The 17,921-nt window shown below is 40.1% G+C and overlaps 1 protein-coding gene across 1 annotated transcript in view; it reads right to left on the reverse strand.

Moving 5' to 3' along the window:
• OSBPL6 (oxysterol binding protein like 6) overlaps positions 1-17,921 on the reverse strand; it is a 97,266-nt gene that overhangs the window by 8,114 nt on the left and 71,231 nt on the right. The window contains exons 12-18 of the mRNA XM_018561621.1: positions 12,962-13,099; positions 11,245-11,332; positions 8,866-9,119; positions 7,260-7,397; positions 4,896-4,959; positions 2,785-2,863; positions 863-1,007 (exon numbers count right to left, since the gene is read on the reverse strand). Of these exons, the coding sequence (XP_018417123.1) occupies positions 863-1,007; positions 2,785-2,863; positions 4,896-4,959; positions 7,260-7,397; positions 8,866-9,119; positions 11,245-11,332; positions 12,962-13,099 (906 nt within the window). The remainder of the gene's footprint in view (positions 1-862; positions 1,008-2,784; positions 2,864-4,895; positions 4,960-7,259; positions 7,398-8,865; positions 9,120-11,244; positions 11,333-12,961; positions 13,100-17,921) is intronic.

Raw genomic sequence — 17,921 nt, forward strand, 5'->3', positions numbered from 1 at the left:
TCATGACCCACCAGTTGAGAACCAAGGCTCTAGATAATTATGAAATATCTGTACACAGCTCTCCCTGGTTTCACATGCTGACCTCCACATCAGTACAATCTACTCTAATGGTTGGAGGTCAGCAGGAGAAACCAGTGGGAGCTGCAAAGGTAAACCTTCTGCTTTACAGTTATGGCTTTTTTACAGAACTTTTTACTTAACAACAAGGTTGCTTTAAGGACTTGGTGAGAGCAGTTACAAATGTCTCTGTAGCTCAAGAATCATAAAACCTTTCTATGTGGGCGTACCTGAAGTCTAGCAGTCTAGTAGTAGCCCTTTGAATTACAATGCAAAACATAGAACTGCACAATATCTTCTTGTGCTGGTACTTTTTATTCAGCAATCCAGATACAGCCCTGCCAGACTCTTCACTTTATAAGGAGCGTAACTGTATCAAGTGAGCAGTTAGGGAAAGAGATTTAACCAGCACCCAAAGTGAACACATAAGCCAGTTTATGGAGCATTTAGGAACCAAGATATTCTGTTGATATGGTAGCTCTTCAGAAACAGCAGCTAGGATGTTGTTTCCAGCAGCTTATACAGGTTTTCATTTTCAAGGCAGAAGTCACCTACGAGATGATGTCACAATGCTGTCACAATTTCCATGTGCCAAGGGTAGTATTGCCTCTACATACAGTCTGTGGAAACGTAAAATCTGGTACTGGGAAATGTAGCCTTTGCTACTGTCATTGAGAGTACTACTACAGCATTTCTGTATTGGGCCGGGGGCGGCATGGCATAAGCATCACTTATAAATTATTAGAAGTGTTTAACAACATAAGTTTCAAATCAAGACTACTACTATGACGGATAATCTTTTTACCTTGATAAACGTCATTTTGCACATAGAAACACTGTTCTTTGTGTTCCGTATGGTGATCTCACCATAATGTTCTATCCATCTCCTCCCACTGAGGATGTTGTGTATGCACGTCGTAACTTTGTTCCAGACGTAACAATCTCCGTACCTGCAAGAAAAAAAGTCCATCCAATTTTAGAAGAGCTGCAATCTTATATGTGGTTTTCTAGTGCAGAAAGCATCCTTATTGCTCTATAGTGTTCACTACTGCTAAGGCAGTATGTTTATAGAGCTTTCCTATAACCTTTACAATAAATCTTAATTAAACATTGCTATGTTGCTATATCATCTTTTCTCAGCTTCTTACACATGGAAAAGACTATAATCACCAAAGCAGATGGAAATATAATAATGTGTATGCTAAGAGTGTAAACAGCCCATACATGGGCTCAAAACATCCCTGATCACATCCCACTTTATAGATGTGATGTGGATATATAACCTTTTTGTATGCAGGCTAGAGATCAAGAACAGTGCTATTATTTAGCTCAAGCGCCTCAGTAACCCACACATTTATGGTGTAGAGGGAATTTAACGGCAATAGCTGGGGATATAATAAGGGGGCCGGAGACATTAAAAGGAGAACTATGAGGTGAGTGCTTTTCACTCACCTCATAGTTCTATCCGACCTGTGACAATGAGACTGTCACAGGTCGGCTCAGTAGATCGGGAAGTGAGCGAACACATAGCGGCGTTCGCTCACTTCTTGATCCTGTCACAGCTCTCTGCCGTGACAGGGGCGTTGCTGGATTCCCTCCTCCCCGATCCATTAGCGCTGACTGGCGGAACGGACGGGGGAGGGGGCGGGTACAGCTGGCTCTGCCTCTGGAGAGGCAAAGCCAGCTGTCACTCACGCAGCTGGGCGGATCCAGACATAATTGTCAGGATCCGCTTCAGTTACGGCGTCTCAGTATATCGTATACTGAGCTTAGGGTGACGGGAGGACGCTAGTTTGTGTCCTCCCGTTACCCTAAGGAGAACTATGGGGAAAAGCTCTAACCCCATAGTTCTCCTTTAATTAGAATGTTAATGAGTCTGTATGAGTTACAAGTCTCAGTTTGGTGTAGAAAACTTTACAGCAAACCTATGATGTATTGATCTATCTACACCCCCTTGGCAGTATTATTTGCTTTCAGTGTTTTCAGGCAGACGACATGCAGGTTCTCCTAGACTCTTCTCTTGTTGTGGGCTGTCCTAGGTGATGCCATTTTACCAAATTCTGCATCATTATGCTGTGAATACAGGGTGTCATGGTGACTTCCCATGTTCTGAATTGCCCAGCATCATTCAACCCGGAAGACAGAAAACATCTTGTAACCAGAAGGAATTACTGTGTGTGAGGCGGCAGGTATTGCAATCAGAGCTGCTTTTATTTTAATTCCACCTGGGGCACCATTTTTTTGGGAGCTGGACTTTATTTAGGTAACCTTGTAAAGCTGACCAAAACCATAACAGAATCTTAGCTTCATGTCTATTGGTGCTAGGAGAATGCTAGGAAAATAAATAAAATACAAATACATTTTTAAACAGAACATAAAAAATACACACAAAAACAATATTATCTACTGTAGTACACTGCATACCTGGCAGTATCATATGTTAGAATGTTTGCAAATGACCAAAATCTTACAACAGTAAGAAGGTGATACGAGAACATAAGAGGAATAAAATAAAGTGAATTTCTCATCTATGATATAAAAAGTGGATGTGCAATTAAGTTGTTTAGATCTAGATAAAGATGAGGGAAGGTATACATAATGGGAGGATTGAGCCAGCAGCTAGTTTTTGTAGACAAAGCCTGCAGATTACTGGTCATGTCCACATCCTGATCTATGGATTCTATATTTTTTTCTATGAGCAAATCACTGAGAAAAAGATCATCTTACTTTGGAAGGATAACATTCACTGTTCCAAAAGGCAATATTTCCATGGACTTTCCCCAAAATTTATTTTTCCATCTGATGTCTGAAAGTAAATGTTAACAGTAAAGTGTATGTCAATACAAAACATGTATGTGTAATACAAAGAAAGTGCATGTATTGAGATGTACTGCATATTTCTGTGTTTTATTTTAAAGATCCTGCAAGTACACAAAAATACCCGTCGATCTTCCAGAAATGCATTTAGCTTCTCAGTCCTGTTGTGGGCTGACAATACACAGCATTTTGTGGACTGAATAGTGTTAGCCCTGCCATGTTGTCTTTTGCTAAACTACTCAAACCATGCTACTCATCTCTACAAAATATACACCATGTATTCTGTAATGCCAGGATAAGAAGTATGAATACTAATTAGACTTCTTGAAATAACTAGACATGTAAATTTTGTTTCATTCACAATGGATGTTTGTATGAATTTCAGTAAATTTGTTCGGATGTGTCCAAATGCAAACTAATCCGAATGTTCTAAATCCGAATGTGAGGAAAGGTGTCACACTTCAAAAGTGAATCTTGCATACATAGTTAATTCTGTGAACACGGTCGTATGCCACTGTACAGCTTATCTATGCTCATGGATTAAACCATGTGTGGAAGATTCATTTTTGGAGTGCGGCTTCTTTCCTCACATTTGGATTTAGTGCCCAACAGGCTGTGGCACGCCTTTAGAGACGGCACCCGACAAGCAGACAAGATCCTGGGATTGTGGCCAATCAGATTTTTTTTGGCTGTTGGGGGTTGCATTGCAGGCATAGTCAGGGTGACTTCCTGTTGTGGATCATTCCAAAATGAAAATTCGGAAGAAATCCAAATAACGAACCGAATCGAATTTTGCATCCGAAATCCGAAAAGATATAAAAATACGAATCCATCCAAAACTATTTTTGTGCGGGTTTACATGTCTAGAAATAACACACGAAGTATGCATAGGACAGCTCTGAATTTATGACATGATCAACAGGTATTTTTTTGCATTTATTCAACAGATATAACAAAAAGCATTCAATGATATATTTAACAAGCCAAAAGTTAGTAAATAAGAGAGGTTCATTGTTAGGGTTAATATATATACTTTAAGGGCTTGGGTACAAGTGTGTTTGGGCGTTGCTACTAAGATGAACCTTTTTCTTTTTTTTTCTTTTTTTAAAGGATCTGGAATGCAGCATTTGAATACTCTGCTTAATAAAAAAAAAAACAATAAAACTTGTATATGGATATATTTTTTAAACCTCTCTATAGTGCATGCTTGCAACTGGATATTTTCTACCCAAGAACATTAAACTATGAGGACCTGCGCCATAGCTGAAGCAAACAAGCATACCCAACCTAATCATATGGATAGTGTTTACTTTGGACATTTATCTTGGTGTGTTAAGTCTTTGAAAACAGAGCATGAGCCACTGTCTAAAGCAACCACCTTTCCCCAAATTACCTTAAAGAAAACTGAACTTTGCCTATGCAGGACAAAGCAACAGGTTCACTTTGATGACAGATTCAGCAGGTACGCATACTCACTTCTTTTTGTCTACGACTTATCCATTCACTAGTAAGAGTGAAGAGAAGGAGCTACTTGGTGCTTACACAGTGCTTCGGACTCTCTCTTTGCAACTCATGTGACCATGCTGAGCTCCTGAGTGGCCAATTGCCAAGCACCAGCGCTGTCACGTGGAAGTCAATAGCGAACATCAATTAGACCCCGCTAACCATTAGAAAATTGAACAAACATTCCAAAAATGAACATTTGTGAACAAAATTCTACTGGTGTATGCCCAGCTTGACTTCTCAGCACTGACAGGTAAAAGTGGAGCAGCCCCCCAGCATTCGGGGAAAGATACGTCTCTTAGTAAGTTGTATTTACACTGATACACCTACTAACTCTTTACAGTGCTTAAAAATAAAGAACTTTACATTTGACTGATCCTCACAGGGTCAGTCTACCTGAAAACTGATATTCTATCTATAGGTCAATGAATGAGTCTGAAATTCTTGCTACTGGCTGTTTAAAAAGAACAAAGCTGAACTGATTGTGAAGCAAAAGGGAAAGCTAGGTTAAAACATACCTTGCCAGAAGACAAAATTCTTTGACTCACAGTGACAGGCAGAAACTGGGGGATGATGGCTAACCTGAAAAAAATCAAATGGTTTTATAATCAAAATATCATAAGAACTGATTTCTAGATATGAATACAGAGTGTATACCTACTACTCAGCACAGTCATGTCTATTCACACACATTCTTTTTTTTAATATTCAAACTTTGCGTAATGCATGGGTACACAACCTAAGCACTCCAGCTGTGGTGAAACTACAATTTGTATGGGATTTGTAGTTTCACCACCGATGGAGTGCTGGGGTTGCCTACCTCTTACATAGTTACATAGTTACATAGTATTTGAGGTTGAATAAAGACATTAATCCATCAAGTCCAACCTATTAGGATCTCATTCTAGGAGTACCCGTACCCCTGTATATTACGGTCCCTTAAGAAATCGTCCAAAAGTTTCTTGAACAATTCCACATTATTTGCTGAAATCACCGCCTGTGGCAGTGAGTTCCAGACCCTAACTGATCTTACTGTGAAGAACCCCCTTCGCCCCTTGTGCTGGAATTTTTTTTCCACCAATTTTAGGTGATGGCCTCTAGTTTTTGTAAACTGGTAATGTAAACCTTTAAAGAGTTAGTCCGTCCAAAACTAGTATTTCTGTTCACAGTTAGTTAAGTCGCCTACTGGCATCTTATTTTTCTCAAGGACCTCCCAGCTCCACCCACAAGCTGTGGCCATTACATTATCAGTACAGTACATTAATATTGTCACATCAACATTTTGCAGTGGTGAAGTTCCCAAAAAATATATGAATTTTCTGGCTGATTTGGTCCACCAGCATCCACCCACATTAGAAATATTGGGTGGACTGCCCTTTAAAGCAAACCTAGGTATGCCAATGCAAAGTCCAGCAACATGTTTGCGTTAATGCCCCCCTTCCCAGCAGCATAAACTCTTAAATCACAAAATCTTTTCTTTGCTTCTAGTACTTCTCAGTATGAAAGACTGTCAAATGGGAGTAGGAAGAGCAGCAGATCTGAATGAAAAGTGAGTAAGTGCGGCTGGGAAAGGGGGCATTAAAGTGAACCTGTTGCTTTACCCCACATTGACAAAGCACAAGTTTGCTTCAAGTATCCATCGAGAGAAGCTAAAAAATTCTAGTTAATATATGCTTACGTTGATATGATTCTGTACTGTAGGATACTTCTGAAAGTAATGTGTAAGGGGGATATGAGAGGTTTGCTTCCTCTTTGTAACAGTCTCTGACTGGAGGAAATCTATCCTCCAATTACGAGAAAGGGATAGAGTATAGTGGTAGGAAATGCTCAGTATGCCGCAGCAGAGGAAAAGCATCATCTCCTTGCCTGCGGGAAATCCTGGGCCGCCATGTGAGAGAGAGAGAGTAATGTTTTTGTTTTTTTCACTGGAGTAACATGGCATAGCTGGCTGTGTTCCCCCAGGGGCAGCTTGGTTCTCCTGAAACAGGGAGGAGGCGGCTATCTCCTTCTCCTTGTTTTCAATAGCTTCCTATTGAGATCATGTCTTGCTGAGCAAGTGAGAGTGCACCTGGCTGCAGAGTACTTAATGTGTCTGCCAAGTACTGCGAGTCTGTTCTATTGCTGTAAGAGACTGGTTATGAGAACTGCCAAGCTATTACTGTTCTAGTTAAGAATACCAGTTGTATTGCCAAATGTGGGAACCTGATCTGCTGATCATGAGTTCTGTTACTAGCATATGTAAGAAGAGTTCCGGAAAAAAGTTTAAATGCATCCAGACAAGTCAGTGTGCAATCATTCAGACTATCATCAAAGTATTTAATCATTAGGAGCAGAGTTTAAGGGTTTTGTGTGTGTTGGCAAAACAGGATGAGGTGTAAAGCAGCTACAGAACTGTGGTCACATCAAGAGATTTTGACGAGTCCTCCCATCCCTAGATGCTGCCATTAGGTTACAGGGATCTCAATGAACAGTCCCCCTGGAGGAGGATGTCTGTGACAAGTGCTTCCAGAGATTTGTAGAAAATAAAAAGGGGTGAGTTCCAACACCTTTCCTTGCCTGTGTTAAGATTCCTGCTTATGGTTTATACAATTTAAACAATATTGTATTTTTTATTACATTTGTGAAAATACTATTCACCTATTTTTTTTTTGCAGATCTGCATTTCTATGTAGCAGAACATAAGTATATCCTCCTACCAAAGTTCACATCCTTACGCCACAACATCATGAATTCTCCATGAAGAGAGATATAAGACGCTAGCGTCCAATTCAGGTCACTGGCATGTACTAAAATGCCGAAATGTCAGTTTTAGGTGAAATTAATCTTTACAGATATGAAAACTCCAACTAGTATTACAGTTCCATGTCACTGATCAACTTCACCTGTTCAGAAAAAAATCGAAATCCTTTGTCTTCTCTTATACATTCATAAGTCTCACCGAGCACAGGGTTGAAAGGCTTGCTCCCAGCTCGGTAATACGTGGCAGCATATCCTGAGACTGCAAATGCAGCAATAAGGGCCTGAAAAATATAATGGGGATTGTTAAACTATGCAGAGATTGCATTATGTCCACAGAGAATATTTAATATATCTGGCTTAGAGCAGTGCAAAGAGGAGTTTCATTGCATGATTGGTCGCCATGAGCTACTGCGTTTTGCAGATCAGAACTGTCCATGGTGATAAAATCTCACATCTCTCCTCTCACAACAACCGGTCAGGACAGCCAAATTGTGGACTGCCATTGCTAACTTATTGTCAAATGTATATGAACTAAGGTTGTCATTCTCAATCTTATTTCAATAGTTAGGGAGTCACTAACCTGGTACAAGCATGCAGCCAGTGACGCTTAAAGTCTGAACTGTCCTCCTGCAGGCTTGTTCCTGCTTAGACACTTACTAGAAGCAGTAGCCTGGTCTGTCAGAGGAGTATATATTTTGGTCAGGACAGTGCAGAGGTCAGTAGTAAGGCAGAATGCAGGGGTCAGGAGTAGGTAATGTAGAGTGCAGGGGTGAGGTGTAAGAATCGCTGAATGCAGACATCAGCAGTGCGTACCGCAGAGTTCAGAATTATGTAACCCAGAATGCATTGGTCAGTAGTGTGCAACACAGAGTGCAGAGGTCAGTAGTAAGTAATGCAGAGTGCAGGGGTTAGGAGTGAGCATCATAGAGTGCAGGGGTCAGTGTGTAATTCAGAGTTCAAAAGTATGTAATGCAAAGCACAGTGGTCACTAAATGTGATAAAGTCCAGAGAACATAACTATGTAAGGCACAATGCATGGAGCAATAGTAATGCAGAGTGCAGTGGTCAGTAGTAAGTAAAACAGAGTTTAGGGATCAGGAGTGTGTAACACACAGTTCAGAGGTCAGTAGTATGTACTGCAGAGTTCAGAAGTTAGTAGTGTGTAAGGCAGTGCGCAGTAGTAAGTAACGCAGGGTTCAGAGGTCTGCAGTGTGCATCTCAGAGGTCAGTAGCGTGTGATGCAGAGGTCAATAGTGTGTAACAGAGAGTTCAAAGGTCAGTAGTATGTAATGCTGACTGCAGGGGTCAAGAGTAAATAATTCCGAATACATGGGTTAGATGAGTCAACACTTCACATTCAACAAGGAGCCCATAAGTTCTGGTCACCCTCACTCCTTTTTACAGCACCCACACCCTATCCTCCTCATCATGATCATGGGCAGTTCTCCCTCACAGTTCTAGCACTTGTGCACTGGGCTGGGGAGAGATGAACACCCGTCAGCCAATTGCAGCAGTGCCTTCCAGGCCAATCCAGTCAAAGCAAGGTAGCTGAAGTTTGAGTGCAGAGAATGGCATGGCAGTGCAGCAGCTGTAGTCTGAGCACTGAGAGTGGGGAGACTAGGTCACGCTATACCTGTTGCATGGCTGAAATTAATTGGTAAATAGCAATTCACCACTACCTATCCCCTCTTTATTAGACCCCCACAGTGTGATAGGTATGTTCAATACCCAATAATATATTTACCGTACCATACGTTCATGAGGATCATCTGTCTCAGCAGCCTTATCCAACAGCTCGCTGTACTCCAATTCCTCACAAAGGTGCTGTAAAGTATTAAGAGGCTCATTCAGTTCCACTGGCATGGAGACTTTGGACAGGTCTTTGCCAATATTATTCCTTAGAATATTCCATAGATTGATATTGCTGGTGTCAGGTGAAGGTGTAGGAAGGCTCATGCGTCGTCCAGTTCTAAAAGCACCACCTAAAAGTTCTCCATTGAGAACTGGCCAACAGAAAAGAACTGTTAGAGCATGATGGATATGTATAAAAGATATGTTGAGTTTGTTCTTGCACACTACACTTTGTAACCAAACCCATGCTAAGATATTGCAGTGCATATTTTCCAGTTCAGTTCCCAACATGGTAAATAACTAGTGTTCTTATAGTGTGAACAATTAGGTAGACCCAATTGAAATTTTCAACATATGTGAACCAGGAACATAAGATCTTTATTCAAACAGTGCCCACAGGTGAATGTCATATACTTAAATAAGAACACAAGAAACATTTGCCTTTTAAATAATTTCTTCAAAAAAAAATAAAAAATCAATAGCTGTAATGCTGTACTGAGGTATCAATCACAATTTGATATGATGCAGTAGGTATAGTTGACTCAATGTGCTGCCCAGGCCGGCGAAGCAAACCCAAACTAAATCCACCACCATGCTTAACAGTTGTTTATGAGCTTCTCCTGAAATGCTGACTTTGGTTTGTGACAAAGATGGCTACTGTTACCGTGAACAAACAACTCTATCTTTGATTGATCAGTCTTCTGCACTGTGTTCCAGAAGGCCTGGTCTTTTCCTATATGTTCAATTGCAATCTTGCTCTAAAATTCATTTGGACAGCAAAGGCTTTTTCATAACACACCTCTCATGCAGGTTGAATTGATGCAATAGTTACCTGAACACTCCACAATTAAATTTTGGGGTTCTTGGAGACTTCTTTTAGCATCAAACCGTCAGCTCTTGGGTCGGCCTGTGCTGGACAGTTCAGCATGTGTTTGAAACTTACCACTTGCAGATTATTTTGCTTACAGTGGAATGATTGATTTTAAACAAGTTGGTGATCATTTTAAATCCCCTGCCAGAATCATAGACATCCAGAATTTTCTTTCTCAAGGCCTTAGAGAGCTCTATTGATCTTGGCATGTACATACCACACATGTCAATAGCAAAGAGAACACCAGACCCTAAAGGTCTAAGATTTAAATAAGGCAGATTGCCCCTGCATATTCCCTAAGTAGGTTCTAATTAACTGCACCAAATATGGAACACTTTATTCTAATTTGATGGATTTTAAGTGGTGGTAAATGTAGAGGGTGTGCTTACTTTTTCCATATGACAAATCTACATATTTGTCAATTTGGATCTTAAAAAGGGAATACACTATGCCACTTTTTATGTGTCATTTGTTCAAATATATCACCTGTATTAGTAGACACAAGAGCCAAATGTTTGCCCATTCAAATATGTTTAAAAAGCCAACAATTTCCATGGGGTGTACCTCCTTTGTCACATGACTGCATGCAAGACCTATTTTCTTGTTTTGGATAAAGTATGCAGAGTATCAGGTTTTTTTCCCCAAGTCCTGCCAAGGAGATTTTCCTTTACTTCCTATTCCAGAGACACATCATGAATTAACAGTGAAACCCCTCCAAACTGAGGGAAAAGTCCTTCTTAAGAGAGGAAATCGAGAAAATAAACAAAACCGGAACAGGCTTTCTTTTACCCAATGTTCCGGTGACAACTCTACATTTTTTGGATTTCCTCTCTCTTTCTCTACCAGAGACAATAGGCTCTAGGACAAATAGAGTTGGTCAATCTCCCCAGTGGGGTATTTATACTATAATATGGGAGTATTATAGTATAAATACAAATACATATTTTGCGCTTGGGGCCACTGCCCCTCTGACTTCCCCCCCAACCTATGCTTCACCTCTGGATTGGCTAACAGATCAGGAAAGTGACAAAGAATAGATCCCAATTCATTATGGGGTGAGATTCTCCACAGTCTACTGTATAATAAAGTTTATTCTTAACAACACTTTTCCTGTTACTTAGGTTGCAGTGTGGCCCACAAGACTAATTTTTCATATATTGTATGTATTAGACAGCACAGGATATATAAGAGATCTGGCGACTTTGAAACCTCACTCTTTTCCATAATCTTGTTGTAAACACTTAAGACAGTTCACCCATAACATGCATGTAATGGAAGCCTAAAACTAATTATTCTATTTGTAACAGTATAAGAACATTTTTTTTTATAAATATTCCAGCTTGTTCTTACAACAAACTGTCAAACTATGTATTTCTAAATAATGCCATAAAAATGTGATACAGTACTCTGACGGGACACATTATCCGCAAAGCTGGTGTTATCTTCAGAGATATTATCACTGACATCACTGATGTATGATTCATCATCGGATGCCTGCAAGAAAGTCAGAAATATCCACGCCAATGAAAGGGGGTCTAAGCAAAGAAAATCTTTCTAGTCATTAATGGTGAAGCTGTTGATTTCTAAATATATATGTATATGCTATAAACAAATTTGTCTCAGTTTATGAAGCTGGAAAGACTACTTTTATGCAAAAAGCTATTCTCCTAAATAAAACACCCAGAAATATTTAATGATCACAAAGGGACACATAGGAAGGAAAGGTCCTGTAACAATTTGTAGTCGATAGTCACATTCAACTGGACTGCAATGTTAAAGACATTTCACCACTCAATCAAGAAGCTTCTTCAGTTCAAATGGATGTTGAGAACATACCCTGGCACTTATGCCAATATGGGTAACTCAGTTAGCCTAATTAAAAAGTTATTGCCCAAGATGAGACTTGATGTGTGAAACTGAAAACATCCTGTTCCAAAGTAACTAATAATCACCATGGTGCAGTCTTGGGACAGATGCTAATCGAGTTACATGGCTAAGGGAGTGAATTTTTGCCAAAACTCTAGCTTATAGATGTAAAAAATAGCATTATCTGTGGGTGACATGGTGTTCAATCCCCTACCCCTGTTTGCATATGTTTATTCCAGTTTGATATAGATGGTCCAATTCATGCACTTGCAAACTGGTTGTCATCACTCACTAAAATGTGCTCCTCACTGTAGGTATAGGAAGACTGCTGACCCCTGACCTGCAGAGTTTATCCCTTTATGTTGGGTCATCTAATTTCGGAGAAGTCGTTCTGTCCCTAAATATACATATCTTTGCACGCCTCACTAGACTGGAACACCTATACAGAAGTTTGACGAACACAGAGCTGGATGTTTGTTTAAAAAAATATTTTTTCGATACTCCAACCACAAAGGGGATAACTATTATTAGTATTTCATTTGATCTGATTTTTTCCATTCAACTTGCGGGGCGGGGGGTCTGGTGTTTTTGCTTGAGTTTGTAGTTTTACCAAAAGCCCAGTCTCGGTACGCACACACTTTCCAAGCACATTGTGAATCTGTGTTTGTTGTTTCAAACTCAGCCAAGTATTAGATTTCTAATCACTAACAGTTTGTGGTGGTTTCTGGTCTGTTTCCTGAAGACTTCAATGCCCAAATCACTCTTTTCCTTGAAATGTAATAGTCCAAAAAGGTAAATAGTTTTTCTGTACACCTTCCAATCCTAACCTGTTTGTATGTGTTTACTAAAAGCTTGTACTGTACTTCAGATTTAGATTTTGAACCATTTATCATCTACATACCTGACCCAATGACTAAGTGTTTTTCCCCTAAACAAGTTCAAAGTTCTTCTTTGCATGGTAAGGCAAAGAGCCAACAAGTAAACTTGGTCTGTGTTGAATTCTGTTAGGCAGTTAGGCCTCTAACGTCAATCAACAAGGCTTGCTAAAAGTTTCAAAAATATGCTGAGCTCTTCATAATTTGCTGGGGCAATTTTTAGTAAATAAAATTTAAATAGGGTTTTGGCAATTGAGGGTTCGTTGTTATCCGGTATATAAATTAAACTTTGAGAGGTATTTTCTGTACACTTATTTTCTACATAATTTATAAAAGTGTTTAGATTATTATTAAATAGGTCTGGTTAGAGCCTATAACTTACCTCGTTCTCGGATGAACTGGCAGACAGGAGCACTTCCTGTGCATCAAAAAATTCAGACACGGATTCAGACATGGATATCCTGCCTTCATTAGACACCTGTTGGGACAGAGGCAGATTGACATGCATTTGCTCTCCAGGCTGTAATGGAAAGAAAAATATTACCTGTCAGGCTTATAAGCATGTAGAAGGCGGTCTATGTTATAGGCCAGCTAAATGGGGATTTAGCAGTTACAAATGCCACTAATGACCTGCAAATATGGGTACTGTAACTTACTATAATGAATGTACAGTACTGCAACATTCAAGTCACCGAAACCCATGATAGTTGCAAAAAACTAAATAACACAAACACAGTTGTTCCTTAGTTCTCATCTGTTTACAGCGGTTAAGTCAAGGAAAATGGGAAAACTCATGAGAATCACTTTAGTGGATCATTCCATGTATTAAAACAGAAACAGCACAGTATAAAGCACAGTACAACATTTTAGATGCAGTCTATCCTTCCTCAGCACCTGAAGAAGGTATATCCAAAAAGTCAAGCTGAGAATTATGCTGTAACTCTCATAATCTCAGATTGCAGAGAACCCCACCGGTATAGGGTTTTCATGGATTATTGTGTAAGGTTGTGGACTCCTATATACCTGGTGAACATAAGCGTTTTATATATGCTTCAGGCATATGGGGATTTGTGCATATTTGCAAATCAAATCTGTGTTAGTAGCAGACATTCCTGGCCACACCACAGTGCAACCAAGAAACCATAATTGTACCAGTGACCTTATGCTTCTGCTGAAAATAGATTAAAGAACGTATGTTTGTTAGTCTATGAATTTATATTGGGCTTATGTTATGGGGTCAGTTTCAATGCAAACAAACTTTAGAAGTGTTCTTGTTTAAGGGACCAGTCTGATTAGCCAGATAAAGAGCCCCATAAATGACTGCCTCATCATTCTATATATTAAATTGGACTCACTCACAGAAGTACAAGAAAAAGACAGCTTATTCTCTACTTGGGATTCACATAATGTAGCAACAGGGGCTGGGTGCTGATTTAAAGGAGAACTATGGGGTCAGTGTTTTTCCCCATAGTTCTCCTTAGGGTAACGGGAGGACACAAACTAGCGTCCTCCCGTTACCCTAAGCTCAGTATACCACGAGCTACAGCTCGCGGTATACTGAGACGCCGCAGCCGGAGCGGATCCCGACGTAGATGACAGGATCCGCCCAGGTGAGTGAGTGACAGCTGGCTCTGCCTATCTAGAGGCAGAGCCAGCTGTACCTGCCCCCTCCACCGTCCGTTCTGCCAGTCAGCGCTGGCAGATCGGAGCGGGGAGAGGGGAATCCAGGCCTCCCCCTGTCACGGCAGAGAGCCGTGACAGGATCGAGAGGTGAGAGAACCTGGTATGTGTTCGCTCACCTCCCGATCTACTGAGCCGACCTGTGACAGTCTCATTGTCACAGGTCGGATAGAACTATGAGGTGAGTGAAAAGCACTCACCTCATAGTTCTCCTTTAACTTACTTAATACTGCATAGAGAAGCACATCGACACTATGTACCATTCACAATAAAATGTGGATCTAGCACACAACAAGGAACACATAACCTCTGGATCCTCTGCACTTCCCTCAGCAAAACTGACAAATGCAACCCCGTGCAGTCTGATAGCCTATATAGCGGCCACCTAAATCTGCCAAAAGACAGCACTGCATAGCAGATGTATTATGGGCAATGCAGCATGTCTTAATTACTTTAGCTTAGGAAACATTTGTCTATTATAACAGTAACCAAGGACATGAGCATGATGTGTTCATGCGTCTCATCTAACGAGTCTGAATGAAGATGATCCAACCAAGGTGAACATGCACTAGGGATTACTCACTCCTAGCCTTCCCAATTATATGTGAGCTTCCTAAATCATTTGAGCTTCCTAAATCATTTTTACATAAACATGTGAGCTTCCTAAATAATTTTTACATAAACCTTTATAATGCTATCAGTGACACTTCAAGCCTTTTTTAACTGTGAACCCAAATGCTTATTTTGACATTTGAATATACAGTATTCAGTTATATAATGAGAAGTGTAGGGATGCACCGATACCGGTTTTTCGGTATCGAGTACCCACTGCCCGACCTCTTTTTTTTCCGTGAAGCCGACTCCATTCTGTTTGGCCGGCCTTGCTGCTGATTGGCTGGGAAGCCTGCTTCCCGGCCAATCGGCATCGAGCCGGCCAAACAGATCTGAGAATATGGTGACACAACCTCCACCCTGCAGACACCTCATTCCCATCACATCGATGCTCAGCAGTATTCTTTACCGTACCACAGATGTCCCTCGGCCAGCTGGGCAGACACCGCTCTCCATACTCTCCCGGATCTGCCTACGTCTCCTGTGTGTACAGTGCCCACGTGATCGGCCCTCAGCCTGCTACTGCGCATGCCCAATGCTCTCATTCAGACATCAAGCAGGCAGTGCTGATGCTGTGCACACAGGAGACATGGGCAGTACTCGTACTGGGCAGAGTACGAGTACTCGCCCAAATATTCGGTATCGGCACTGATGCCGATACTAGTAGCGGTATCGGCGCATCCCTAGAAAAGTTCAATGATTATGTGCAAAAGCAGCAACATTGCATCATATATTATCATACACTATCTGAAATGATTACTATGGATTATTGCACTTTACATCACCTTTGTACTCCTTATTAAACAACTGATTGAAACAGGAAAATTTGAGCGTATATTTAGCAAGTACAACTTTAGAATGGTAATTCTAACATTTATTTTAACAGAATTTTTGACACTGCTTATAGGTGTGTATTTCCTTTTTTCACATATGCATTACTTGATTTAAAAGCATAGTGCACCTTTTACAAAAAATAATACTTGCACACCCATAAGAGAGAAAATGTGCATTTAGTATTTTTTGCATTGGAACCTGTAAAGCATTGCAACCGCAATCAGTGGGTTTGCAGGTGCAATGATCTGGCTCCTGCAGACTCTTCCTCCAGTCCCTGTCCGTACCAAGATATGGATTTTCAGTTGCAGGAATGGGAGGAAGACGTCACCACACTTGTATTCTATTGTAGTTTCGTTAGTCACAGATCCTGTAAAATGCACATTGCTTTGATGTGAAAAAAAAATAGTGTATGCATTATTATTTTTTTCACTACATAGCAAAGCAACACATGTTGTGTGGCTTCGCAATGCATGCCTGTCAGGAGGTATGTTGGAGTGCCACTGAGAATCAAAGGACATACAACACACTAGCGCACCTAGCATGCAGTACCATGTGATGTGTGCTAGCATGCAGTAAAGGCATAGATTCTGTGTGTTTAGCATGATGCTATAGTGTGATTAGGCCCTTAGAGTTATCAAGAACATGCGAGAGCCTACCATTACAATCCATTGAGTTTATATTCAAATAAGTAGACCCTCTGAGTACATAGTTGTTGGCAAAAATAAAAAAAAGTATAGATTATAGGGTGTGTCGCCTACACCCATTTCTGAACTTTCCGTCATATCATTTAAATATTTTATGGATTTTTACCAGTAAATTAAAATTTAAATATAAAAAAAGGACATACAATAAAACTGCTGAAATCTATGATAAGGAATGACAGGAAGTATAGCTTCAGTGGTCCAGTAGAGGTCAATGTAGGAATATCTAAATCCACTTCCTGAAAATTGTTATTCCACTCTAAAAAAATAAATGGTAACTTTACAATATCACTAATAACAAAACTAGAGATAAGATTAAATATAAAATGAATCCTAGTATAACATTATACAAAAGGGTTGCATTAAATATCAGTAAGATCAAGGGCAGAATACGCATCTTAAAGGCATAACTCAGGTTAAGAATCTAGAGAGGACTGCATTCATTACCAAATGTCAACATTTTAAAATTCACAAAGTTCATGTAAAAAGTTCTAGGCGTACGCAGGAACTTGAGGCTCAATAAATCATTGATGTTTGACAGGTCAAGCTTTATAGGTCATTTGTAACAAATTGAAATGCCGACCACACAGGAAAAGGAGTACAAAGTTACAGTAAAATCCCAGTTATCTGGCACCCACAGGGAATGGTAGGTGCCAGATAACTGCAGTTTCTGGTTGCTTGAGAGATAATAAGCCTGTTATTGGCTATTGCAATTTGAAATAGCCAATAGCAGGCTAGCTATTGCACCCATCCACTGAGCAGAGGAGCGCACCTGAGAGAGAGAAATTCCGCTCTCAGTTCTTCTCCTCTGCTCAGTGGGTGGGCACAATAGCCAGCCTACTATTGGCCATTTCAATTTGAAATATGAACCATGAAAAGCATGCTCCTTGTCAGAACATGTGCAAGCAGCACACCTAGTGCTGCCCCTTCCTTAAAGTCAGATTTAAATTCAGATAGCTGCATTTCATGATGTTTAATGAATACATAACTTAATTAATCAGTGTATATTTATATGTCCAATTCAATGTAATGGTAATGACATACTATTACCTATCAAAAGTGTCAGTCTAGTCTTTCTTCCCTACTAGGCAATGTTACATAAAGGCACAGCATTATACACCAAGGAAAGTAAAATGCAATGTGGCTATCTGGCTGGACACTATCAAACCTATAAATAGCATTGGTGACGTACACAGTTCCAGTATTTCACAGCAAAGAGCTTTCACCTTTTGTTAATATTTAATTGATTGATTCCCACTGGACCTACATGCTTTCTAATGAATATTCCTAAACTCTGCTTCCTACAGTAGATATAACAGACCTAATGTTGGACAAGGTGATTTTTAGCAAACTCTTAATTGAGTTTTTGAAGGTATAACATGATAAACAGGACACAAACTTGTTAGCTGTAGTACAGAACTAAAATTCTGAAAAAGGTAGAGCAAGGCTGTTGTACCTATAAAGGGAACTACATTTTTTTCTTAAATACACAAAAGAGATCTTGCTCGTGGTTCA

The sequence above is a fragment of the Nanorana parkeri genome, unplaced genomic scaffold, assembly GCF_000935625.1.
Source record: "Nanorana parkeri isolate BGI_ZX_2015 unplaced genomic scaffold, ASM93562v1 scaffold534, whole genome shotgun sequence".
Lineage (NCBI taxonomy): Eukaryota > Metazoa > Chordata > Amphibia > Anura > Dicroglossidae > Nanorana > Nanorana parkeri.